We start from the raw sequence: 27741 nt of genomic DNA, 5'->3' as shown, positions 1-27741 counted from the left end.
ATTGATTCTTATGGCGTATCTTCACCTTGTATCGTCGACATATCGGAACCAGTGTGCGCGGAAGGGATACCCGTTCCACAAATAGGCTTTTAACAATAGTAAAAACGGCGAGCCCATCGCTAGACATGACGCTGTCTGTAGAATTTGCCACCGTAGATCAAATGTTCTGTATGCAGAAAAAGGTTTGTACGTTCATTCAGTGTGTAATCCTTCCTCCAAAACCAAAAATCGTAAACACAATTAACCGCTTTTTTAGGTAATACACATGTAAACAACGATAGAACGTCATATGTGGTTACGTGTCTCGTTGGCATGCAATTGTATGTCGCGAATTATGTTGACAAAATCCTGGAAGTTGGATCTCGATCTCCCAGCCAAAGGTCAATATTGGAGGCCTAACGACGCGACGATGTGTTTTGCTTATAGTACATTATAAGTGACCAAGTACACATTGCTTTCTATTGGCTCTATCATTTGAAAGTTGAAGATCCCTCGGAGGTTTAACCCAACTTTGACCTGAACTACAACATTCTCTTCACGGGTGAACAAACTTTTGCCACCAGAAAATCAGTCGGCCTGATTATGCATTCAGTATGTCCGTTGACAAAAAAATAGTCTCCACACTTTAAATATCGCTATTTTTATAAAAGCATTATTTTTTTCTCAAATGTAATTCTAGTAACGTATAGACATGTACATTATTCTTAAACCTTTGCTGCAGATTTGATCAACTAAATCAATACACGGGATCAATACACATGTATCTGCTATGCACGATTTGATATTCAGACGACAAATCTTTGGATACCGGGGTAGAAAATGACGAATATCTCCCGTAATTTTTGGTTTCTAAATAAGCCAATTGTAAGGCTTGCACTTGAGTATATGTGTTGAAAGAATATGATAGTCTTTAGCGCGCGTATTGACAAACAAACGTGCGTTTTGAAATCAAAAACTGATAAAAATTCAGATTTTATATGTGCAGAACAAAAAAAAAACGACAGCTGCCCTCATTTCATAAACACTCGGGTCACGGAACATAACACGGTACTATAGCGCAGCGTAGACCACTGGTGGAGACAGTCTAAAGCAGATGACGTACCAGGTTCTTTGACATCTACAGAGGTCAGTCACCAGGCTATTGTCAATAGCTTTAGTCGGATGTCCCTCGGCCCATTATGCGTCTCAAAACTATTAAACAGGTCGGAACAAAATGGCCATGCGTGGCTCTTGAAGAACAAGTGGATTCGACCTACCATCATGGCGATTTCTGCCATGAAGATATCGGGGCGATGCACTGTGTACCACAGACGCAAAAATTTTCATCGTGCTAAAGATTGTGCGTACATTTTGATTATTAAGAAAGCGCGAGTACCGCGCAAAACTTTTGATAGTCACAAGCCCTAAATAATTTTATAACCCCCCCCCTTATTTTTGTGGTAAAACTTTATAACCCCTATTTTAGGTATAAAAATTCTATGATAGTATATTCATGACACCCCCCCACCCACACACCCCATCTTCCTTTCATAATACAACGCGAACGCACGACCTTGGAACAATAATGAAAATACTAACCAATCACAAATGAATTGGCATGGTTGGATATATTTCCGTGTTACGCACACGCGGCGGTCATCACACAGTGTACTCGGACAATCGTCATGCTGTTGGCAGCTATGTTCATTCAAATGAAATTTCTACCATAGTCTGAAAACCCAATAACTTCGACATAAACCCCAACCCTTACCCTCACCCTAAACTTCACCCTAACCTATAACATAAGCCCTATTATATTCCTAACCCTAACCATAAGCCTAAACATAACTACGACTCGCATCCTAATCCCAATTCTGATCCTAACACTATCGTAAAGTTTGTTTGGCTCATTGAAGGCGAAAATTATTCGGTTTGCCACTGTGTCCGTCAAAAGAGTTCCAACTCATGCTCGCGTTAATTCACATAAGCGTGCACCAGTCACGCATTACGCAACGCACAACTAGCATTGAAGCACTGCGCTCAACTGCGTGCACGCCATTTTATATCAATACACGGTGTTATTAGGCTTATTTTTCCTAAACCCTTTTGGACCAACGACCTTTCGGACTAAAGAACTGTTCTCGTACATTTGTGTAAAGCCAGCACCTTATATTATTTACATCTATAGAATGAATTACATGTAATTATTTAAACCAAAAATATTGCGGTCTGGATAACATTCTGCGCTAAACCATTTTGAAAAAAACAATTTTTAACAAAGTGCTAATGTGACTTACATGTAAAATCCGCAAACAATATCAAACACAATATATTCTGTATTGGTGACATTTTGCTCTTTTTCTCGTCGATTAAAGTAAATTACAGCTCCTATTTTCTAGATACTCTGCTTGTAATAGTTTTCAAAGTTATTTCCTTCTTCAGATTGTCGACCCCAAAATTAATGTAAACAGGTATAGAAAGAACCTAGACATGACCGGAGACATGACCCGTTATTAATTCTTACCTGAAACATAGGTACCTGGGGAAATTATAACAAAGAAGAACAATGGGACGTGAAACTATGGCTTAGACTGTGATTTTTTGCTTTTTTGGTAGTACTTGGACTGCAAAAACAACAACACAATAGAAGGACGGCATCTTAAATCAATCTCCAGGGTAGAAACAGTACTGCATGTCAATGTTCAAAATTGGGCTATTCCCGTTGAAATCCATACACCCACTATGGAAGATATGACCTTAATCTTCCACACAAGGATTGATAATTTCAAGTGGGGTTACCGGAATGGGTGACTTAATTTAAAATCTACACTCCCTGTGTGGGAGATTAAGGTCATGTCTTCCATTGGGGTGTATGGATTTCAACTGGAATAGCCGAATGCTAAATTCTGAACTTTTGTCAGTTTCACGAAAATAAATGAATAGAATATACGTTGGAATATGGATAGAAACGAATGTATCATGTAGGCCTATTCGAGGTATTGCCACTTTGTCTAAACCTATTTAGTCCAATACCACTTCGTCCAAATATCACGGAATTGCCATTTAGTCCAAACTCACTTGGTCCATAACCATTTCGTCCATTTGCCACTTGTTCCAGTTGCCACTTGTCCAATTGCCAATAACTAGTCTTAGTGGCATTAGAGACTGGGTTATTTATTACCCAAAAGGCTAGCAAGAAAGCTGGCTACGCCCCTAGTAGGGTGAGGAGATGGGGTAAGTGTGGTGTGGGGGTGTGTCGGTGTGAGGGTGAGCAGGCCTAAGTGTGGGGTTGTACAGGTGTGTGGTGGGTGTGTTGTTTTTACTTACTTACCATGCTTAGGGATGTCCAGTCTTTGGACTAGTTCCAGCTACGGATGGCTTTACAGGGGAAGCAAAGGGGGCAAGGCAACTTTTAAGGGGCCAAATCTTACAAAAATGGACTAAAAGTACCAAAAAGACCTGAAATACAAAATCAGAGCGGTCAGTATCCCACGGCGGGGGTTGGGTATGAGTTTTCACAGCGACGCAGCTGTCACCTCCTCCTCCCCACACCATGGCTACGGCAATGTTACTATCAGACACATTTGCCCTGATCTATGAACCATGATACCAATTGAAAAGGGAATATTTTATCAGTACAATGGAAATGCAATTCTCTCTTGAAAATAAACGAACTCTCTTTTATTCTCAAACTTTTCAACTGCAAAACTCTCTTTATTTATCTGGAGAATATACCATTATTATTTATTACAATCGCAAATTTCCAATTTGCGAGTGTTCTGTTTTTGGTCAGTTCTTCTTTCTTTCTTCTGTCAAACTTTTAATGAGCCATCGTAGCCATATGCTTTAAGCCAATGTGACCATATTTGGTCACAAGGACCATTGGGTGGGGGCACAAATGTTACATGACCAACTCGGGGTCAAAGGTCATCCAAAGGTCATTATAACCAAAATGTGATTTTCACTAAAAATGCTTCTTCTTCCACAAATTACATAACACATTGTTGTCACTTGCATACCTGCATCGCCTTTAGCCAGTGTCTAAAAGTTGTACAAAGAATTGGGGTCAAAGGTCATTAAGGGGGTAAAATCTTGCAATTGCATTATCTCAACATCCGTAAGGGGTATGGGGCTCAAACTCAGTGACAACAAATCTCATGACCAGGGAACATTTTACAGGGTCAGGTCAAAGGTCATGCAGAGGTAAAATTTAAGAAATGCATTTTCTGTACATCTGTAATGGGTACGGGACTCAAACTCTGTGACAACAAACTTAATGACCAGGGGAATATTTTGGAACACTTTGCAGGGGTCAGGTCAAAGGTTATCTTGGGTCAAATCTTACAATTTCCTTCTCTGGACACCTGTAAGGGATATGGGGCTCAAACTCAGTGACACCAAAGCTCATGACCAGGGGACCATTTTGTAGGGGTCAGGTCAAATTTTAGAAATGCATTTTTGGACATCTGTAAGGGGTGAGGCTCAAACTCGGTGACAACAAACTTAATGACCAGGGAGAATATGTTGGAACACTTTGCAGGGTCAGGTCAAAGGTTATCTGGGGTCAAATCTTATACCGTAATTTCATTGTCTGTAAGGGGTATGGGGGCTTAATTTCGGTGACAACAAATCTCGTGACCCGGGAAACATTAAGGTCAAAGGTCAGGTCAAACGGCCATTAAAGGGTTACATGCCTTGCGATTGTCTGCGCTCTGTGAGCGCAAATTATCTCTAGTTAATCATTTTAATAGGAAACACACTAATCAGCACATGCTACCAGCTTATCACACTTACTAAAAGTTGCATACCAATATTGTGAATACAAATAATTCAACAATCATTTTTTATTTTATTATTTTTGGCAATAACAAAGAGATAAAAAAAAATAGAACAGCAAAAAGGCCAATATACATTGTAAAAATATAAGTACAAAAGTACATTTTTAAATATACAGAAAATAAAAAATATAATGTTATAGACCTTCCAGAATAGAAGTCGTTACTTTGAGTTTCACGCCTAAAGGCGATCGTCAGACGACACGGTGGAGACCATTTGGCTGGACAGATTCTCCACCGTGTCGTCTGACGATCGCCTTAGGCGTAAAACTCAGAGTAACGACTTCTATTCTGTATTAAGGTCTAAACTTTGAATTTTTATACGCTCTCCTTCTTGGGATTGAGCACTCTATTCAAAAGGTATAGTCTAACTATGAATATAATTATTATGTTGATAATAAAAACAATACATACATAATTATCAATTATTAGACAAAATTGATTGAAATATCGCTGCCGCTGCACAGTGAAAATTAAGATTAAATGAAAGAAGCATAAAAAATTAATGAAAGAAGCATAAAAAATTAAATGCTTTAAGCAATACACAAAGAATTCTTTATTCAAACGGCAAGGTATATTATAAATATAGTTCACGCAGAAAAAAAGAAACCGAAACCCTAAATTTTTTTTATAAAAAGCGATTTTCCTGTTGCAGATCGGTATTTTTTATTGGTAACAGGTGAAATTGCAATGAAAATCAGGCCAAAAAAGAAATAGGTCTGTCTCTCAAATATTTGACAAAAAATTACATGTATGTGCTGTGCTTTTGTGTTAGTAAAAAGGCTATGAGAAACGCGGATTTGTTTTTTTATTCATTTATTTTCCTTTCTTCTTTTTTTTTTTGCGTTTTTAGCCCACATCTGACTTTTTTTTACAACTAAAACAAAATAAATCCCCAAATAGGCTCGCAGGTTTTGTAGGGCTACGCGGTAAAACTGATTTCACAATTAGGCCTATATGCGTGCGAGTTTGAGAGAGAGAGAGAGAGAGAGAGACAAACTGTTTTCCTTTTTGGATTTTTTAGTATCTATCACTTAATAAGACCCATAGGCATTAAGAGTCAATTGCCGAAATTCACCTCCAACGTGATTGCATGATATATACTGCGCTCAAAAAGTATCCGAACACTAAAACAAACGCAATATCTTAAAGGCACTAATTTGCCAAGTGAATTAATCAATTGATGGAGAATTTTGTTTCTGCGTATTTTAATACCTCATTCAGCACGATGCGACTTTATGTCCCAAGTTATACCGAATTAAATGGAAAAAGAGAGCATTTCACAAGTGACACATTTGGGCTACTGTCTCCTTCCTACCGGCAATTCTAACGGGCTCATTATAGCGGGACAGATCAACACTCACTCGCCGTGCTCATAATTAGCATGTTTTGAGAGACAATTCTATGTACGTTTTGCCACTTTTGAAATGGTCTCTTTTTTATTCATATTGGTATAACTTGAAAAAATAAAATCGGATTATGTCGAATGAGGTATCAAAATACGTAGAACATAATTCTCAATCTATTGACTACTTTATTTGGTAAATTAGGTTTAGCGTCTTTAAGCTATTTCTTTTGTTTTAAGTGTTATGATACTTTTTGTGCGCAGTATATTATGATCGCACCCTCTGTGTGGGTCTCTACAAATCTCGCCATAAATGTTGGTAGCAATTGGAATGCTCGCGCCATTGACTTGTATAGCATCGAAATTGGGATATCGTGTTGCGTGATACATAGGGAGGGTAAACTGCAAATGGTTCGTAAACTTCGGTCAATTTCACGCCTTCATCTCCTCCCTTGTGTTTGCGATATGAAAATGCGTTGGTTGTCGAGTGGCTGGTAACTCTTTGAAAGAAGACGTGCAAATACGCATGACCCCATTGGTTGTGTCCAGGGCTCCACGATTGGCCAGAAAAGATAGTAAAATGATATGGTGCAGAAGTAGTACCATAGTGATGTCGTCTTGGTGACACCGGATCCTGAACACTGGTATGTTTGTAGTACACCGTCTGGTAACTGCCCACTATCTGATAATACAGTTCATATGGATTGTTTTTTGTTGAAATGAATATATTACCGACCTGCACTGTACCAGCAATAGCTCTCGCCTATTTTAAGTTCAACTGCGCCACTTGAGGATTGACTGCCCCATTGCAATTGGTAGGTGAAAGGTTGGAAAATGGTATTCCCCCAGTATTGAACTATTCGGGAAACTCGGACACGGCCTCCAAGTATTTTCAGCCCGATACTGTGTGTTGACACAATGCAACAAGCAAAGAAAATTCCAAAAGCGACTTGCTTCAACATGACTGGGAACTTAGATTCGAGGATATCTGATCGACTCAAAATTCACTGTACCGCACAGGTTTTATACCTGAAATTATATACAAACAAACAGATACGCAAAAATTAAAATAACATCAAGTATGTAAAATAGTGGAATTCAGTGGCATTTCTGTTTTTATTTGTTTGATACTTGAGTACTTAATTTTTATTATATAGCATTTAAAGGTACATTGCGTGAACCACAGACTTATCCCCCACTTTTCTCTAAAAAAAAGTTGAGATTTATACCACCGGAATCCTCTGGCTGCGTGTGCAAAATATTTCTTGCAGATTGCTTCAAGTTTGGCAAAAGATATCGTCAAATTTGTAAGTTCTGTTAACAGAACGAAACACATTTAATGGTATATTTTTCATAAAATTTCTTAATGCTCCTTTTTTAATTTCAGATATTATTATCAACACATTATAAATATACATATCAAAATACTAAAAATTCGTTCATCATGTTACATCTACTTTAACAACCCAACACAGCCGCCAAAATTTACAAATATACAAGATACCGACTAATGCAAAAGATTTATAATTCAAATGAGAACTTACCAATAAGGCGATTAAACCGAGGAAATTGTCGGAAACTGATATAGCACAGCTATTCCCTTTTGACGATCACAGGAGCAACTGAAGATCTAGAGTGTTCCTTCGTGTGTTTAAAGAACTAACAACCCTGGATTCGTTTCTATTGATGAAAATCCCCATGAGAACTACCTGCCGATTGGCCGAAAAGAAGTTTTCATTATCAATTGGCCCAATCAGCAACATTGTTAGAATAATTTCACCACGCAAAAAAATTGGGGTGAATTATTTGCAAAGCTCCATTCTGATTGGTGATTAAAGTCAAGATATCATGTAATTGACCAATCAGAGGCAATGTTAGATCGGCAGGGGGATACAAAGGACACATTTTGGCTGACATGTTTACCCAACTGTTCATTCATTTCATAAATTCCTATTCCTTTTCATTCATTTCATAAATTCCTATTTCTTTGTTTAAAAGTGCAGGATCCAAGATTTTGTTTTTTGTTGTCATGTATCAAAGTCAAATACAATATGATATTGACGTCAAAGAAAGGCATCCATAAACCATGATAGAACCAGACATGAAAAGCACATTGTTTTCTAGGATCCTGGTTCAAATGAATTGGGTACAACTACAACTATACCCTTCCCAGAATCCTTTGCAACATGACGCATCATCTCACTACATCAACTTACATCAAATGACACCCGTATTACTTTGTACAGGTTCCCTTTGTTTTCATGTTGAGAATAGACTGGCTAAACTTGGATCGATAGTCAAGAAATAAGCATAATGTTAGCAAGATCTGGATGTGTTCTGTTCATTGAGGTACTTTTCGTCACTATTGACCCATGCTGCACTAATCAGTACAGAAAATTGAAATGGAAGATATGCGTTGTGGGAAGTGTAAGATATCTGCAACTACAATAAATATCCATAGCCTCGCCAACATTAGAGCAATTTCATATGTATTTCTTTTTAAACATCATATCAATTTGGATCCAAAACCTGATTTTGGCCTCCCTTATTTCTTCATGGCCGCTTCAGTAGTTTGACCTTATTACGGCCCAGCACCAAAGTGTCATATGTACATTAAATATTATCCACTACTGAACATGTTTGTCAGGACACAGCCGTGGCGTGACCCCTTAATGACCTATGACCCCAAAATATCTGAACACCACATAGACATTGGCTAACAATGCATGTGTGCACGTGGCATCACTCTGCTATCATTTTGAAGGTATTTCGTCTCGATCCTGAAATGATCCCTTAATGAACTTTGACCTCAAACAAAACAATACCATATATATACACTATGTAACAACAATTCATGACATGGGTTGACAAACAGAAGGCCTTAACTCACTTTTGGCCATGTTGAGATTTTGGTACCAAAATAATCTGTAATAACCACAGATTCTTAAAATCATAAGCCTTAACTCAATTCAACTTCCTATTGCATCTATAGCACAATAATACTTGGTCACATCTCAATGCAAAAATATTTTTTTACTCATTTTTCTCAAAAAGGCACTTTTTGAGTTAAGGCCTTCTGTTTGTCAACCCTCGATGTGTGAATATACCATTACTTTGCTATGATTTTCCTGGCTAGTAAAAATTGTTGACGGTATTTGATTCTAGACCGGAAGTGACCTCTCAATGACCTTTGACCCTAAATAAAAAAAAATACCTCATATACAATGGGTAACAATAATTCATGTGTTAACATACCGTCACTGTGCTATGTTTTTCTTGGTTGATACATTTTAAGGGGGAAAATTTTACAAAAATGGACTAACAGTACCAAAAAGGCCTAAAATAAAAATCAGGGCGGTCAGTATCCCACGGAGAGAGCTATTATTGGCAATAACAAAGAGAACAACAAATGGCCAATATTGAACTCTTTTTGTAATTGACTAACTCCAGGAGCCGGATATTTCAAGACTAACAAATAAAATCGTACGCGCGATGTGTTCATTAGATAATTAGCATGAAAACATATCAGAAAAAAAATATCAGAAAGAAAATGATTCACTGCAAAAACTCCGGTGTTGAATATGCAACACCGAGCTGGTGTTGAAGCTTCTGGTGTTAATTTACGGTGTTAGATTGTTAGATTAACACCACGATGGTGTCAGTACAAAATTTTAAATGTGCACTGCATGGACTTTTTTGTAGATCTAAGTGATCTTTTATTTGGGTGGAAACCAACAGAAGCAACATTAACAATTCACGCTCATTGATTAAGATGTTAACAATGATTATAGATGATAATTTCAACACCCGTACCAGTGTCACTTCTACACCAAAGAGTGTGGACCTCTCAGAACACCGCCGCAGTGTTAAATATGTCCATCAACACCCAGTGGTGTTGAATATAGGAAATTCAGACAAAATGATCAAATCAACACCCAGCGGTGTTGAATAGAAAATCAACACCGGAAAAAGGATCAAATTAACTCCAGGATACAGTGTCAAAATAACACTTCGCAGTGTCAAAACTACACTGAGCAGTGTTTCATTAACACCAAAAAGTGTGGACCTCTCAGAACACCACCCCGGTGTTAAAAGCAACACCCTCGGTGTTACTTTTAACACCGACGTTTTTGCAGTGTTGGCGCATAAAATAAATAATTTAATTTATTAATGTCATTGTGCAATACAAAATAATCGTGAAAGATGTTACTGTTGTACGTATAATCATGAACCAGGAACAGATTTAGATTGAGGTGTATTTTAATAAACAAATTAAGTTAAATAACAAACATACAAAATACAAAGAAATATTGAAAAACGGTCAAAAGGCAAAGTAACCGTTACTCCATAAAAATTGAAAAGGGGACTGAGCATTGCGTTTCACATGAGTAAAAAACATTGTGCGACCAACAAGGCAGAGAATTCTTCTTTTTTTTTCGGAACCAAGTTAAACTTTTCGGTATTTAACAGTTTATTTATTGGGCTACAGCCACTATGGAGACATGACCTTAATCTTCCACACAGGGAGTGTGAATTTCAAATGAAGTCACCCATTTAGGTAGTCCCATTTGATATTCATACTCCCTGTGTGTGAGATTAAGGTCATGTCTTCCAATAGGGGGTGTATGGATTTCAACAGGAATAGCCTATTTTAATGGTAATCTTATGTGAAAAAATTAAGTTATTACAATGTTCTTGTGATCGCATTATAATTGAAGACCGAATTAAAAAGACTAGTTTGCGTATGACGTCCTGTCAACCAGACCAAAAATGCCGTACTGCGCATGTCAGCAACCAATCACACGTCGCCTTTGCCCTGACGGCAGACACAAACTAGTCTTCAATTATAAAATGCTCATAAAAATAAAACAATTGATGCAATATGTACTTCTTTTTTATCACACAAGGTTTCATGGCAGATTAATCAAGCCAGTTGGTTTGTTTCTAAAATTGGTAACATTTTGACATGATTCGGTTTACTGATTTTTCAAAATCAATGTAATTCTAGTGGGTTTTTTCGTGTGCATTAGCATTTGACATTTGAACGTTAACAAAACCATTATGTTTCATTCTTATTAATTTTGTCATGAATGTTAAATGGCAAACTTGGAATGGGCCAAATAGCAATATATTGTCTTTGTTTTCCAACCAGTGAACAGAATCCTACGATCATTAAACACAATATAGAATAATAATAATGATAATATTGATGATGATGATGATAATAATAATAATAATAATAATAATAATAATAATAATAATAATAACACTAATAATAGCACTAATAATAACACTAATAACACTAATAATAATGATAATAATAATAATAATAATAATAATAATAATTTTAGTACTAATAATAATTTACATTACATCGAAAGGTCTCAAGCCTCAATGCGCTTTACACTCTAAAAATATAAGTACAAAAGCCAGTGCAAAATTTTGCAATAGATATGACGCTACACGCGTCATATCTATTGCAAAATTTTGAAAATCCCATAGGAATATTCTCAAAAAACGGCTTGTGTCCCCCCCTCATCAGACCCGGTGGCTCCCAATCGTGGTCGGTGCCTCCCCCCCCCCCCAAATATGATGACCCACCCTACGCCACTGACAAAAGCACGTTTTTTAAATATACAGATAATAAAAAATAGATACACAATTTAAAAGATTGGATAAAATATATTGAAATAACGCAATCGGCAAGGTATATTATAGTTGATTTCGTTGAAAATCAGGTCAAAAAAAGTAAAAGAATTCGATTTGTCTCTCAAACATTTGGCAAAAAAATATGTGCCATGCAAAATGCTATGCGAAACGCGGATTTTTATTTATTTACGCGGTAAAACTATTTTTTCAATAATTATATGCACGCGAGTTTGAGAGAGAGAGACAAACTTTCATTTTTTTTAAATATTTATTTATTTTATTCTCTCACTGAAAGACCCTAGGCATAAACATTAATTGCATGATATAGCACTCATTCGTTACTTTATTTATAAGTGAACCCTCTGGTGTGAGGTCTCTATAAATCTCGCCATAAGTGTTGGTAGCAATTGGAATGCTCGCCCCAATCACTTGTATAACATTGAAATTGGGATATCGTATTGCGTGATACATAAGGAGGGTAAACTGCAAATGGAGTGTAAGCTTCCGTCGATGCGACTGCTTCATTCCCTCCCTTGTGTTTGCGAAATGAAAATGCGTTGGTTGTCGATTGGCTGGTAACTTTTTGAAAGAAGAAGTACAAATACGCATGACCCCATGCGTTGTGTCCAGGGCTCCAGGACTTGCCAGAAAAGACAATATGAATGTAAGGTGTCCATGTAGTAGTGCCATACTGATGTCGTATCGGTGATACCGGATCGGGAGTAACGCTACCACCGTCGTACACTTTCTGGTAACTACCCACTATCTGATAATACCATTCAGTTGGATTGTTTTTCGTTGAAATGAATATATAATGCTCGCAATACGCGTCATGGCCACCTGCACCGTACCAGCAATAGCTCTCGCCGATTTTAAGTGCAACTACACCACTTTGAGATTGACTTCCCCATTGAAATTGGTAGGCGATTGGGGTGAAAATTGGCTCACCCCAGAAGGTTGGAATTATTTTGAAAACTTTGACACGTCCTCCTAGTATCTTCAGCCCGATACTGTGTGCTGAGACAATGCAACAGGCAAAGATAATACCAAAAGCGACTTGCTTCATCATGGTTGGAAGATGCAAGGATATCTGATCCACTCAATATGCACTGCACCGCTTAGGTTATACCTGAAATTACAAATAAACAGATACATACAAAATAAAATAACTTATGTTTTTCTTTATTTGGTTACTTTTGTTACATAGCATTTAACCCTAACGTCATACATGCTTTTTTGGAAATGGAAAGTAATGAAGGAAGGAATCAAGAGAGGTGAACAAAGAAGTTGTTTGTTCACAAAAAATTTTGGTTTTGTTTAGAAGAAATCGTATATTTATTTATCTTCAAACCTGATGAATCTATTCAGTGAAAGAAGTTGTTTGTTTTGGTCGGGATTCGAAATTCGAACCCGAGACCATTCGCATGCCAAGCACTAGGTCGGTGACCGGTTTTAATCTACAATATAAACATAAATAGGCATAATGGCAAAAATCTTTGACTAGGATCTGAGTATAGTAAACTTAAATGCAAAATCAAAATGCAGATAAACACCACTATCCAAGATGAACTTTAAGTGCATTAAAATGTCTTAAATCAAGGCTAGGAGTGTTTAGGTTAAGTAAATTAGATATATGCAATTATAACTTTAAAACTATCAATATTATTTGGAACTTGAAAACACCAGGAAAAAGGAAGTTTAATTATCGTCATTTTGATATCTCATTATGTTACAATTGACTATCTAGTATTGTGGATTAACAGTGTCAAGTTTCAAGGCCGGTGTGACAAGTCCCATTTTCATTGTTACGGTAAATTAGAGTGATTTTGAATAAAGGGTTTTACATAGCAAAATTGCGGTAAAGGCCCATTCAGTGATACCAGCGCAAGTGTACCAAAATTAAAATTGTTTATAAATTGTTTAAAAATGAAGTATAAGTCATTCAAATTGCCATTTGGTATTTTTGAACTTAAAAATACGAAGAAAATAACGAAGAAAATAACGAAGAAAACAGCAATATTGATGAAGTTGAATACATGTAGCTTTATAAATGCCTGATTTTGTCTTAAATACACGGCTTTCAGCTGAACCACTAGCAGGCTATACTAACACAGTATAACAATGACAAAGGTACCAAAATCTGAATTTTAATGATTTTTACGATCGTCCGGATGAGCAAATCACTGTATCGGCCTTTAAATAACCATTGATCGCTGTAAATTCAACTTTTTAATTTATGTTGTTTCTGTTTATTTATGCCTTGTCAGGACTTGAATATGAAAATAGTTCATGAAACTCGATTATTTGAGCCCATCCAACAAAGATAACATTTTGTGTTGGCTCGACCTGACACGATTATAGGGCCTAAGTAAAACAAAGTAGGCCTAAATTTTTTCTTTTGTTGACATTACACATCTTTTCAAGTTGGAAATACTTAATTGTTGCAACTCATACAAAATAAGTTAACCTGATCTCCTTTGAATTTCCACACAAAATTCAGCTTAATAACTTTTATTTTTGTATCAGCGGAAAAACATCATAATGGGAACTACACTTTGATGAAGTTTGCTACACATTTGGCTATTCCATCTTAAATCCACACTACCTCTGTGGTGGAAGATTTTGAAAATATGTTCCACAGGGGGAGTATGAATTTCAAATGGAATTAGCACATTAGGCTGCTCCGTTTGAATTCCATACACCCTCTGATCTGATAAAGATTCAACCTGAATCTTCCACAGAGGAGGGTGAGTTTCAATGGAACTGCCTAATATGTTCATTCCATTTAAAATTTACACTCCCCCTGTGGAACATATTTCCAAAATCTTCCACAGGGGTAGTGTGGATTTTAAATGGAACAGCTTATTATACCACACTCACCAAGACTACAAGATATCAAAGAAGCAAAAGATAATTCAAATGAGAACTTACCAATAAGGCGATTGAACCGAGGAAATAATCGAAGACTGATATGGCATGTATCACAACTCTTCCTTTTCGAAGATTATAGCAGCAACTGAAGATCTAGTATTCCTTCGTGTGCTTATATAACTAACAACCCGGATTCGTTTCTATTGTTCTATTAATTGATTAAAATAATAACAAAGGACACCTTTTTTGCTGACGTTATAACTCAACTTGTCATCATTTCATAAATTCCTTAGGTAGTAGTAATAATATAACTACTATAATTTATAGTATTTTCTTTGTTATACAGTGCAGGATCAAGGATTTTGGTTCCATTGTCATGCATCAAAGTCAAATTCTGTCTGATATTGACGTCAAAGATGAGCATCCGCAATACCACAAACCTTAAAATATTAGGGCCAGATTTTCTAGGATTCTTGGTCAAATGAATTGGGTACAACTTCAAGCCTTAAAGTAAATTAAAATTCAGCTCCGTGTTTGTGGTAAAACGAGTCTGAAACAAGTATCAAATCATTGATTTTCTGTACAATTGTGATATTTTTTTATCCAAAAAGTAATTTGAACATCATTTCTTTTCTTATGTTCAAAATGTTCAAAATGAACAAAATTCTCAGTTTAATTTTAGAACATGTATGATAAATCATTTCGCGAGTGTCGAATACTCAAAATCACTGTTCTGAGTAATACCAATATTGATGAACAATAAATTGAGGGAGGCATAATATAACACCAAAATCAAACAAAGAGAATAAATAAAAACACAAAAAGGTACAAAAACATGCCAAACAGACAAAAGATGCTAAAGGAAATGGCATAAAAGATCATAAATGTTCTCTATAATTATTTAGAAGGTACGATGGAATGGTACCAAAATGTTCAAACGTCGTTTATTGCATTGCATTTTGCCGAAGTTATCAATATAAAAATAAAATAAAATAATGATCAATCGTTTGAAATGTATATAGAAGTGAACTGGTGAATATGCAGTATTTATTTACAATATTACATTCATTATTTTCTTAAAGCAATTGATATAGCCATGAAAACGGGTCGATTTACACCTATTCGGCTTTATGACAAATCCAAGCTAATCCAAAAAGTCCCAACCGCTGTGCATAAAGTTGTAAAACGTCCACTGTTTTATTTGACTAGAAATGAGAGTTATCTAAAGTTATATAATAATAAAGAAAAGTAATTTGAAATGAGTATCAACAAAATCGGAGCGTACTGAAACAGTTCCCTATGATGACATTGAACCTTTTAGCCTATCAAATGAAAACTTCTTACTAGTACAACATACACCAAACTGCAGTTGAAAATTGTAGATTTGGCAACCTATACATTTTTATCCTTTGACTGGAGGCATGACAAGAACAAGTTGGTATTACTGCATATGTTTTGCCACAATTGGAGTATTTTTTGTATCCATGTAAAATCCGTACCCTTTTCCTAATTTTACGTGTTCTATTTTCCATGTAATGGTAAACCTTTAATATATTTATTCTATGATATTTATAAGTATAATAACACCAAAATGGTTTGTGTTGCAATTTATTACAGGTTTGTGTTGCAATTTATTACAGGTTAAAATGCCAATTTGACAGGAGTTAAATATCAATTGTTGGACGTTGGTAGTTAATAGAAGTTAGAACTATGGAAAATATACCATTATTATTAAAATGTTGAATTCAGTCCCGGGATTCATGCTTCAGTGGTTTCGGCAACTGTGACTAATTTCTATTCTATAAGGTCATTAAACTTTAATACTGGTGATTGCGGATCTAATAAGCGGGCTTCAGACTCCGAGTATTGTACGTACAATATTGTATGTACAATATGTACGTTATTTAATCTATTGCCATTCCATTTCCAGTAATGATTTAGTTCTAACGAATGTTTGATGACGAAAAATCGATAATATGTTACATGTAATATCTAGTAGAAATATATTATCGATTTTACGTCATCAAACATTCGTTAGAACTTAAACATTACTGGAAATAGAATGGCAATAGATTAAATAACGTAGATATGTTGCATACAATATTGTACGTACAATAAAAAGTCTGAATACTGCTTTAGGTAAACTTCAACAATAGAGCCATGTCAGCGGCGGAATCAGGATTTCATAAACTGGGCATACACATTCTTTCTTTTGGGGGGGGGGGGGGATTAAGCGTCTAAGTCAGATATTGTTTCAAGAAAGGAGTGATAATCGCCCATTTTCAAATATCAGAATATGATGTTGATGCTCGTTGTACTTTTAAAAAAAATTTAATACAGCTAGGGGTCGTAAGAAATTAAAACGAGTATCTGGATATGATCTAGAGAAGTTACTCATAACACTCCCTTCTGTCAGGGGCGTAGCAAGCAGGGGGATGTCTTAGATTATGTCTTCACGCAAGACACATTGCTGTTAATGCCGTGATATAAAAGGCTTTTAAATACTAGACATCTTCCAAAGACACATTTTTATAGTGTATCCTTTCATTCACCAATATACAACCAACCAACTAAATGGCATATATCTTATGACATTACAATTTTGCAGAAACGTAGTGTGATTCAGGCAGATGGCCAAAGGGGACATGATGTAGTAGATAAAGGTTTACGCACTCTAGAAACATTTTTGCAAAAACGGCTGGCAAATATTGTGTTGGTGATGTAGTAACTATGGCAGATATATGTTTGGTGCCACAAGTATACAATGGAATCAGCAGGTATGAAGCTGTATGACAAATACTTTGGTAAAATACTTAAGAAACCCTAATGTGATACAATATGTTCCTATATGGAGAGATTGTAAGCTATAGGTTTACGTGACTGACAAAACATTGTAAATTTACCACTTTGACGGTACTCTCTCAATGTAAAAGAGTGAACTAAAAGACTGGGTACTAAAAAGTGTTTATTCAGTCCAAAAGAGCTTGAATTTCACTCCAAAAGAGTGTATTTCACTCCAAAAGATTGTATTTCACTCCAAAAGAGTGAAATTCATTCTTTTGGGGTAAAGATTTCACACTTTTTGGCGTACATATACTCACTCTGTTACATTTAGGGAGCACTTTGTAGCACGTCATGAGCTATTGCAATAATTATACTGTCTGTATCGAATAATCTGTGTAATGATTATTGTTCTTTACTATTCTTTTAAGGTTTGGGGTGGACCTGTCTCAATTCTCTACAATACAACGTATCTACAAGGCCTTAATGGAGTTAGATGCCTTTCAGATATCACATCCGACCAAACAGCCCGATTGTCCAGAGGATTTTAACCCTTTTGCTGATCCGATAATAAAGAAATAAAACCACGCAGTGATTGATTAAAGAGTTTAACCTCTACACTACACTATTTTTCGCTAACCTAGAACGTTTTCACTAGTTCGACTAGCGTCTTCAGCAGATGGTGATGCTGTGATGATATCATTGTCTACAATCAGGATATCCTTCTCTGATGACGTCATATGATTGACAGAATGACGTCATAGGATGTTACGATGTAATGCCGCCACCCCAGATAGGGTCTATTTCGAGTCCTTTGTCACGATTCAGTCTCGGTTTCTGAGTTCTTATGTGTATAGCTTCCAGAACTCTACGGGAATACTCTTTTTGCTCCCGTTCCAGCTGCTCCCGTTCTAGAACTTTTACATTTTCCCAATCAATCTGGTGTCCTTTTGATCTAACGACGTGCTCACTGACTGCTGATTTGGAACTGCCGGCCGTGGATTTGTGTTCACTAATCCTTTTCTCTAGCTTCCTGGCAGATTCGCCAATATAACTGGCATCACAATCAACGCAGGTGATCTCATACACAATACCAGATTGTTTAATGGGTTCTGTCTTGTCTTTTGGGGCTACTCATACTGCAGTTACTGTCCGTTTTCCTATACACAATACACTGCTCACACTCTCACCATTGACGCGCGACCTTTACAAATAGTGTATGTTAGAAGTATATTGCATTTGCCTAGTTAACATCACTGTGTGAAAAATAACCGGCCAATATTTAAACTATTCTCCAAACTTCTAGCAATTATATTTCTCTAACATGACCTAAAATTACAGCTAGGTTAGATGTTCAGAAATAGTCGCACTTTCGTAGAATATGAGTGAGGGCAAAGCATAGCTAGCTCATAGCTAGCCAACTCCTCGTGTTAATTGAATGGAGATTTGACCGAAAATATTGAGCTATATTGGTAACGGACCGCTCCGTTCTGAAGGATGCCATAAAAAAACGGTACAAGCTACATTTAAACTATTCTATGAAATTCTAGAAAATATAGTTTTGTAACATGTCCTAAATTTTTTTTTTTTTTAGGTGTTTGGAAATAGTCGCACTTTTGTGTTTTAGGAAGGATATGTAAACGACAGATAACACCAAAAATATGAAGAAATTATTTCCAAACCGTGTTAAGTCAACAATCATTATGTTGCTCATTTTCAAGAATGCTGGTTAACAAAAAGCAGGCCATTGTCTCATTTCGTGAACAAAGGTCCACATACCATTATTTCCTTGCGTTTCCTTTATAATCAGTTACCCAACTGAAGCTGTATTATAGCACCTCATAGCGATACCGCACATATAAAACAGACACATGTGCACAACCAGAGAAGAGTCCGACAAGGCCCGCAGAGCTGGCATAGTATTTGTTCGCGGGCAACTCAACCCAAACCTCCACGTGGTGTCGGATGGATAACGCAAACTTGGGCTCTGGGGAACAGGCTTGGATGCGAGGAAGTCAAGCTAGCGGAGGATCATGCAAAGTAATTTGACCACGTTTTAGCCCTTCCTCGGCTGACTCAGCCTGGTGTGGCTCTGAAGAGACACCGTTTGGTCAGAGAGTTGATATTCTTGAGAGGGCACTCTATTCACGTGGTTTCTTTTCCAACGCTAAAAGATCACGAATTTTGGTGGTTTGCAAATAAAAAGTGTCCGCACTATCGATTGATTACGTAACTGTTATGAATAATTTATTAGGTTTTTCAATGCAATCGCCTCGACCCATTAATACATATTATCTGTATTATCAAAGTACTTGGAACAGCAATCCGGTGAGTTCACTGAACTACGCCCTAATACTGATGGAGTTTTAATGGCGTTAATCCTCTCCATACACAGATGAACAAATACAATAGATGAAGGTCAACACGTATGACCTCCTATGTGACATGTTATATGTGATGTACAAAAACCTGAATATCATAAAGATCAGTATTCGTTTGTGCATATGAACTGCACATTTACGTTGCTAAATATTACTCATCATATATAATGACAAATATTGGTATTATGACAATACGGTATGCACATTGTATATAAAACGACTAATAGATCCTACTATCATGGCGTCATGTCAATGTTCATCATATCCCGTATGTTTCTTAAAATTCATTCATATTTGAGACAAATTGCTGTGCCCATTTTATAGGTGCACAGGTAGATCCTTGTTTTTTAATTTTCATTTCCTTTTAATGAAAGAATTGAGGTTTTCCACTGCACGGGGGCCACAAGGGTGATACAAATTTTAATGCTATATTTTCAAAACGAATACGTGTTCCCGATTGGCTCTATAGCGATTTCACAAAAAAGGTATTTCTAGTACAATGCAGCGTCGGACTCTAGCTGAGAGCGTAGCCTAAGTCATTATAGACTCCAAAAAGGGCTCTCCATACACAAATGAACAAACACAAAGGAGGGTAGTCTCCTCCGTGACCAGCTTGATTTCGATGGAGCGAAACCAAATTGGCTGCAGAGGAGACGGGTAATTTTGCCATGCAAATGAGGTGAGTGTCATAGCCCTGGTTTGGTTTTTACCACGCAGACAGAGGAAACAATCTTATTGTACGAGCATATACAGCAGGAGATATACAACGAGCTAGGCATGAAGAGGATAGAAATAACTAAGATGCAGTGAAGCAGAAAATTACGTATTGTGACTGAATGGAGTTATACAGGTGCAACTTGACAAAGGAGTGAGTACTGGCGCAAATAACCTCAGTAGTTGAAAGCGCCATACAAATCAACCAAAAACAAAAAACAAAAACCAGAGAAGATCCGATTTAATCAGTTGAGCTGTTTCAATGAGTGTTATCTTGGTTTAATAGCTTTTAATGGGGTTTAAGTCCTGCAAATGTCGAGATGAATTCTACTGTAGACAGGGGGGCCGGCCAAGATTGGCTCAATTTTGACGTTGTCATTGGTTTTACACGTAAACACAAAAATGTCTCAAATTATTCCAAAACTGTACGTATGTTATTAAGCACTATTTTATCAGTCAAAATCCGTTGAGGTTCGCCAGTGAACCTCATTGTAAGTACTGTTTTTTTAATTTTTTTTGTATGAATAACGCACGATATGTTACGATATATACTGAAAATTTCCCCTACGTGTATCAATGAGTTTACGTGGTGTAGTGGTTACGGGTCTCGCCGCCCACGCCAAGGGTCCCGAGATCGATTCACATCCCCGGCGATGATTAAAAAATTTTCTTCTTCTTTTTTCTTTGAATTTAAAATTATTTATTTTCATGTGAAAATGTATATATTGCACTGGGAAATATATTTTGTGCATTTTTTTTCTGTGATGGGGCCACCCGGCCAATAGAGCTAAGAACGGATCTTGGCTCCGGGAAAAAATAATTGCGTCCATCGTGCAGGCAGTGTTGCCGTCATATTGTCTGTTTTGTTTACGCTTTTGGCTGTTGCCACATTGAATAATGTAGTCCACCATCGTCTGCTGTAGACATGACTGCATCATGTAAAGCACTCCTAAGCGTTTTTTTAATTTGTAGAAACTCCCGCAGTCATAAACACTCTGTGCAACTTCTCAGAAAGGCCTATCTAAGACAAGGTGACAAAACCTTTATTGTCAATCATATGACGTCATCAGTGAAGGATTTCCCGATTGTAGACAATGATATCATTACAGCATCACCATCTAGCTACTGAAGACGCTAGTCGCACTAGTGAAAACGTTCCAGGTGAGCGAAAAATAGTGAAGTGTAGAAGTTAAACTCTTTTATCATTTATCTACCACTACATATGAATATCCACTCGTACATGCAGTGATTGATATTATTTGTTGCATAAAATCGCAGGGTTAAAATAAATTTTCTATCAAATTGACAACGATGCCCCAAAATTAAAAACAAACATGAACCTTCCAAAATTAATGCACATTTGCACTTGTGATTTGGGATTCGTCGTCGCTTTCTCTCTCTCTAGTTACTAGTACTTTAAATTTATACCCTTTACCCAGCCCTTAAATAGCATGACAACTTTTTTAAAGCTGTCTCCACCCCGTAGTCCACTTGCCCATCATGCATAGTTGCATACGCCTGCTTATAAATCCATTAACCCTGATTAGTCCGATCTTTTCAGTGACCGTACGCCCTCTGTCTAACCAGTTTTGCCAGCTCCCCAGGTGATTTTTTTTTACTCGGGGACATACAATGACTGAAAGTCGTACCACTTCTGTTTATATATGCCAAGATTTGTAGTGACTGTTTATTTGCATCTTAAAGGAGGATTTCGTGATCCTAGCATCCACTTTTTATGATATTTTTCAGTAAATATCCACGAAAAAAGCTTATTTCCAAAATTTCAGTTGATTCCGATTTTGCGTTTGCGAGTTATGCATGATTATGTGTATTACACTGCTCCATAGACAATACGTTGTAATTTCGTTCTGGTGCACCAGAACAAAATTCAAATTTGCCGATATTTTTGCTAAACGAATTAATCTGCAAGAAATATTTGGTACATAAACATTATGTAGCCAGAGGTATCCAGCGGTGTAAAAATCTCAACTTTGTTTGGGAAAAGTAGGGGGATGAGGCTGTGGATCACGAAATGCCCCTTTAATATCGAGTAAAGCTGAAGACGTTCATCAGACAATGTCAGAATGAAGAAATCAAATATCGACTATTTTTTAGCATATAGTCTAATATCGAGTAAAGCTGAAGACGTTCATCAGACAATGTCAGAATGAAGAAATCAAATATCGACTATTTTTTAGCATATAGTCTAATGGAAATGCAAAACTATATATAGTTAATAAACGTTTATATTAACGATTGTGCAATGATTGAAAGCTTATTTCTACGCTCATGCCTGTTAACAGTCACGTAGATGGTAACTCTGGCGTACGAAATCGAAATATCTCAATATTTCAGTCTGATAGCTTGTGATCACTGCCTGTAAAACAAGGCCGATTAGCTGGGTATAGAGATGATGCGATGTTCCTTACGGCCGGTCGGATCTTCTTCTTCTTCTTCCTCCTTCTTCTTCTCCTTCTTCTTCTTCTCCGCCTGTGGCGTTCTTTAACGTACACACTGCATTATAATGTGAGGAAATACATGTACACGGGACCGACGGCGTAAAGTGCCCTCCGAAGAACTAAGCAAGTAGAATAAAGTGCCTTGCTCAAGGACACAAAGAGACAGCCGAGCTCAAGTGGACCCACTCAGATTCGAACCCGGGACCCTTGGATTCGCAGTCCAACGCCTTAATCGTATGAATATCCCGGCTTGCCATCGTATGACTCACACATTCATGTTCATAACTTACCTCTGTTATTCAATAAGGACCGGACAACAGCCATCATTATTCAAGCACAGCAGATGTAAGCTTGTTCTTTTTGCCATAATATAAGCTTCGTGTACGTAAAGGCGCATATTAACTCATTAAATAATTATACAACCTTTGGAATTTCTAGAGTCAGTTTGTTTTTTGTTTGTTTGTTTTCTGATCTACCAAGACTGTACCAAGAATTCGAAATATTTCTCTTGATCACTTTCTTGGTTAATACCTTAGAAAGCAAAATATCTCGGCTAAAATTAGTTTTAATAACTTCCTTGTTTTTGTTTATTCGTTATTGTGCGGACGATGCGGGAGGTTTATTTCAATCAATTAAACTGAAATAATTGCTGTTTTTACGCAAACGCTAACTTCTACGCGTACGATATTCAATCAATTCATAACCATTCTGATTTTTTCTATTGACACTAAAATCTTTGATATTTAAATATATTATTTAGCAGATTTTCGAAATATATTCAAATTGGGTTACACAATTTGAGAAAGTTACAGGTTTTCAGGTGAAAACATTAATTACGAACATCAAATGAAATTTGTAACCATATTTATACACAATGTGTCCAGGTGTATGCTACTGATGTGTAATTATATAATTATCTTAATCTAAAATGTGATGTGATCAAGCAAAAGCAGTCGGATTGATTTTGAGATACAGCCTTCCTTTCGTTAACTCTTGTTTTGGTCATTCTTTAATTGCTCTTTTGATCTGGTTGTTCAATTTCAATGGGGTCTTCTGCAAAATGGAGCTTTGCAAATGCTATTTACAATCCTTTAAGAAACTGACAATTAAATATGACCGACATCAGACTGATTTTGCTTGATCACACCACAAATGTCATGCTGTACTTGCAAATAATAATGAGAAATTAATTTGCAAATGTCAATTGTAACAGTTTGCATGCACGCACTCTCGGTGAATTGTAAGCCAAGATAATCCAAATACTGCATTCCATGATATAGATATTGGTGACACAAAACCAATTCTCGCGTTTCACAATACGATGCGCCGCCAGCGGTTGCTCTTGGCAGTCAAATTGTTGACTCCCCGAGTCGACATCGCCGTTCTAGCTACTATTGAACTATCACGCGAGTGTGATAATAAATATGTTAAAAACAGCTCCACGAAGGATTCCATGTGATCAATGGATAGAAAATGGATCTACTATAATTGTAAATTGTTGTTTTAGTGTGCATTCGCATGCAGCAATACATCATTATAATGACATTTAAACCCACAATGATGTATATTTCGTATGTTCCTGTATTTTATTCGTATTACGCGGGCTTTGGATGTCGACATTTTCCGATGATGCACTTCGTATTTTGGCGTCGACTCAGAGGCTGGAGGCGCATCGTATTGTGAAACGCGAGAATTAAGCAGCATCCATACAGAGTGAATCCATTGAAAATGGAGTACATGTATCTCAAGAAAGGGATTCAATATAATTATGTAAGACAATGATATAATTGAACCAAATGTCAGTGAATGGAATTCACCTTGTTCCCAAGCCAGATTATGAGATCTGCAAATTTGCATTCAAAGACGGACTTGTACCCTATTCCAAGAATTGATGATTGCATTTAAATGCATTGACAAAATCGGGAATGCAAAATTTACGAGTTTGATCTTTTGAAAGGGTACTGGCAGGTTCGAGTCACAGACCGTGCCAAAGAGATTTCCGCATTCTTTACACCATTTGGTCTTTACCAGTACAAGGTTATGCCTTTTGGTTTGAAAAATGCGCCAGCAACCTTTCAAAGGATGGTAAACCAAATCGGAGATGACATGGTTACGAGGCGTATGTTGATGATTTGATTGTTTACAGCCAAACATGGGAACAGCACATGGGGCAACTCCATCAGTTGTTTCAGAAACTGTATGAAGCAGTGAATTTGGTTAAAATTGAGTTTTGCCATGCCAGTCATATACCTGGGTAGGTCCAGGCCAGGTCAAAGCCATCAAAGCCAAAGTTGGGGCTCTTTAGCAATACCCCATGCCTAAATCAAAAGAGAACTCATGAGATTTCTCGGTATGGTTGGATATTTTCTGTCCAAACTTTTCGGACATAGCATCGCCTCTGACTGATTTGTTGAAAAATAATTCATATGGACAGAGTAATGTGAGAATACATTTCCCAAGATCAAGTCAATTCTGATGAGTTCATTAGTGCTATCAACACCTGATTTTCAGAAGCAGTTCCAGCTGGTGGTTGATGCTAGTGATGTAGGCTGTGGTGGCGTTCTCGTGAAAGAGGGTGAAGATCAAATTGATCACCCTATATGTTACTATTCAAAGAAGTTTATCCAGAAGTGGGGGTTACAAGAAATGGTATTAACCATACAATGAAAACCCAAAGTCCCATCCTAAATGTATAGTTGATGTTGCACCTTTTAGTTGGACGAGTTACCCCGTCTAAACGATTGATAGCAAGATGCTAGAGTGTAGAGTGGACACTGCAACCGAAAGTTGTTGAAACAACAGCCGAAGCTGCAGCGCAAAGCCAATCTGGTATTGGATACGCTATGGTTACTGGTCGACACGTCTAGTTAGTTACCATGCACGCACTGTGGGTAGTAGGTAATAAGTTGTGACAACAACAACAAAAATGTACAACCTTCCGGATTTTCAGCGGTCAAAAATCTTTTCTTTGTCTTTACCAACACTGTACCAAGAAATCAAAATATTTTACTTTCACTTTCTTGGTCTGTACCAAGAAAACGAAATATTTCTGCTGAAACTAGTTTCCTCTGTTCGCTTCTTTTTTACTGTTTTACACCAACGTTAACTTTCACGCGCCAATTGAAAAACCACTCTACCGTGACAGATTTCAATTGACCCCATTTTTATGAACATATTTTCACAATATACAAATTGGGCTACAAAATTTTAACAAGTTACAGGTTACCAGGTGAAAACATTGACTACGAACATCAAATTAAATACTATAACCATATTTATACACAATGTGTTCAATGTTACCGATAAGTAATTATTTTTATCTAAAATGTCATGCTCTACTTGAATTGCAAATGTCATTTGTTACCGTTTTTCAAGCTTGTGCAATCATTCTAGCGCTCGTATCATCGCACAAATAGTGCATTTGTGGAATGGAACAAAAGGACAGCGTGATTAATACCGACGATAGAACAGTACAAGGCTACATTGGTGTTTTTTTTAAAATAAGTACGCGTGTAAAAGAAGTTTAGCATTATCTTCAAGAATTTACGAATAAGTCTGTCACCGACAGTAATCTCTTGAAACCTTCAGAAGGTTCTGGGACATGTTTCCATCGGCATAACAGTATATACTTGAAAATCTCTTTAAATGTTGGGTGCTTGAGTCCATACAACAGAGGGTTAACGCACGAGTTGAACACAACCAGTGTGCTAACATACAAAATAGCACTCTCGAAATGTAAGCCCAAAAAGACCCATATACCGTAAGGACTAAGGAACAGTATGAATATCGCAACTACGTAAAACATGTTTTTTGCCACCGTTACTTCTCGTTTCCTCATGCTAGTAGCCAAGGCTATGGCCTGAGCACTTTCACCACCAGCAACCGTCTTCACCATCAATTTAGTGTGACGACGAATGTAGATGAAGATGGTCACATAGCAAATGCAGATGACTGGCAATGGTATGGGGTAAAATGTCAACACTTGAATGTGTCCTTGTAGTTCTTGTCTTGGATGGTATGCTTTGACCGAACAGGTGCGTAGATATGAATTTGTACCAAGAGTACCAATATCAAGAAGTGGGGGTAATACAGTTGCAAGAAACGGTATTAACCATACGATGAAAACCCAAAGTCCCATCCAAAATGTATAGTTGACGTTGTACCTTTTAGTTGGACGAGTTACGCCGTCTAAACGATTGATGGCAATGGATGCTAGAGTGTAGACACTGCAACCGAAGGTTGTTGAAACAACAGCCGAAGCTGCCGCGCAAAGCCAATCTGGGATTGGATACTCTACGGTTACTGGACTCAGTGTCACGACAACGCTCCCTAAAATTGACACCGATGTAAGGAAATCAGCTACGCTCAGGTTTACCACGAAAACGTTGTTGGTTGACCAAAGTTTTTTGGAAGCAAAAACTGAGAATATGACCAAACTGTTGCCACTGATTCCCAGGATTGAAGCAATCAGATAACAGACTCCTGTAATCACTCTTTGAAGATCATCTATGCGAGGTATTGCTGCAGTTTCTATACCGTTGAAGAGATCATTCTCCAGAGTGCTACTATTCTCCATGTCCATTGCAGTTGGCTCTTCCATTATGTCTATGTATTTTTGGCTTTAGCGTAAATCGTGTACTACAAAAACAGCAACTTCTCGTCGACACGTATCGGCAGTAACCATGCAGGCACTGCAGAGGTTTAAAGTTGTGGCAACAACGACAAAA

The 27741-nt window shown here is 37.1% G+C and overlaps 3 protein-coding genes and 1 long non-coding RNA gene across 4 annotated transcripts in view; 1 reads left to right on the top strand and 3 right to left on the bottom strand.

Moving 5' to 3' along the window:
* Positions 1 to 2585, bottom strand: part of LOC140158374 (uncharacterized) — a 9148-nt gene extending 6563 nt beyond the window's left edge. The window contains exon 1 of the mRNA XM_072181466.1: positions 2277 to 2585. Within this exon, the coding sequence (XP_072037567.1) occupies positions 2277 to 2328 (52 nt within the window). The 5' untranslated portion in view covers positions 2329 to 2585. The remainder of the gene's footprint in view (positions 1 to 2276) is intronic.
* LOC140159123 (maleylacetoacetate isomerase-like) overlaps positions 1 to 18139 on the top strand; it is a 35960-nt gene extending 17821 nt beyond the window's left edge. The window contains 3 exon segments of the mRNA XM_072182481.1: positions 17288 to 17366; positions 17369 to 17456; positions 17892 to 18139. Coding sequence (XP_072038582.1) covers positions 17288 to 17366; positions 17369 to 17456; positions 17892 to 18042 — 318 coding nt within the window. The 3' untranslated portion in view covers positions 18043 to 18139.
* On the bottom strand, positions 4809 to 8512 carry LOC140159124 (uncharacterized). The gene is made up of 2 exons (XR_011859848.1): positions 7704 to 8512; positions 4809 to 7188 (listed from the first exon to the last, which is right to left on the bottom strand). It is a non-coding gene; the product is annotated as an uncharacterized lncRNA (long non-coding RNA).
* An 8410-nt stretch (positions 18140 to 26549) lies between the features above and the next one.
* On the bottom strand, positions 26550 to 27614 carry LOC140159582 (rhodopsin, GQ-coupled-like). The gene has a single exon (XM_072183074.1). The coding sequence runs from the start codon at positions 27612 to 27614 to the stop codon at positions 26550 to 26552; it is 1065 nt and encodes a 354-aa protein (XP_072039175.1).
* Between the last annotated feature and the right edge of the window lie 127 nt (positions 27615 to 27741).

Source organism: Amphiura filiformis, chromosome 8 (assembly GCF_039555335.1).
Source record: "Amphiura filiformis chromosome 8, Afil_fr2py, whole genome shotgun sequence".
NCBI classification, from domain to species: Eukaryota; Metazoa; Echinodermata; class Ophiuroidea; order Amphilepidida; family Amphiuridae; genus Amphiura; species Amphiura filiformis.
This window is presented reverse-complemented; position numbering and strand designations above follow the sequence as displayed.

Excerpts from the sequence above, each read along its gene's own strand:
- LOC140159582 (XM_072183074.1), bottom strand. The coding sequence starts at position 27,614 with ATGGAAGAGCCAACTGCAATGGACATGGAGAATAGTAGCACTCTGGAG.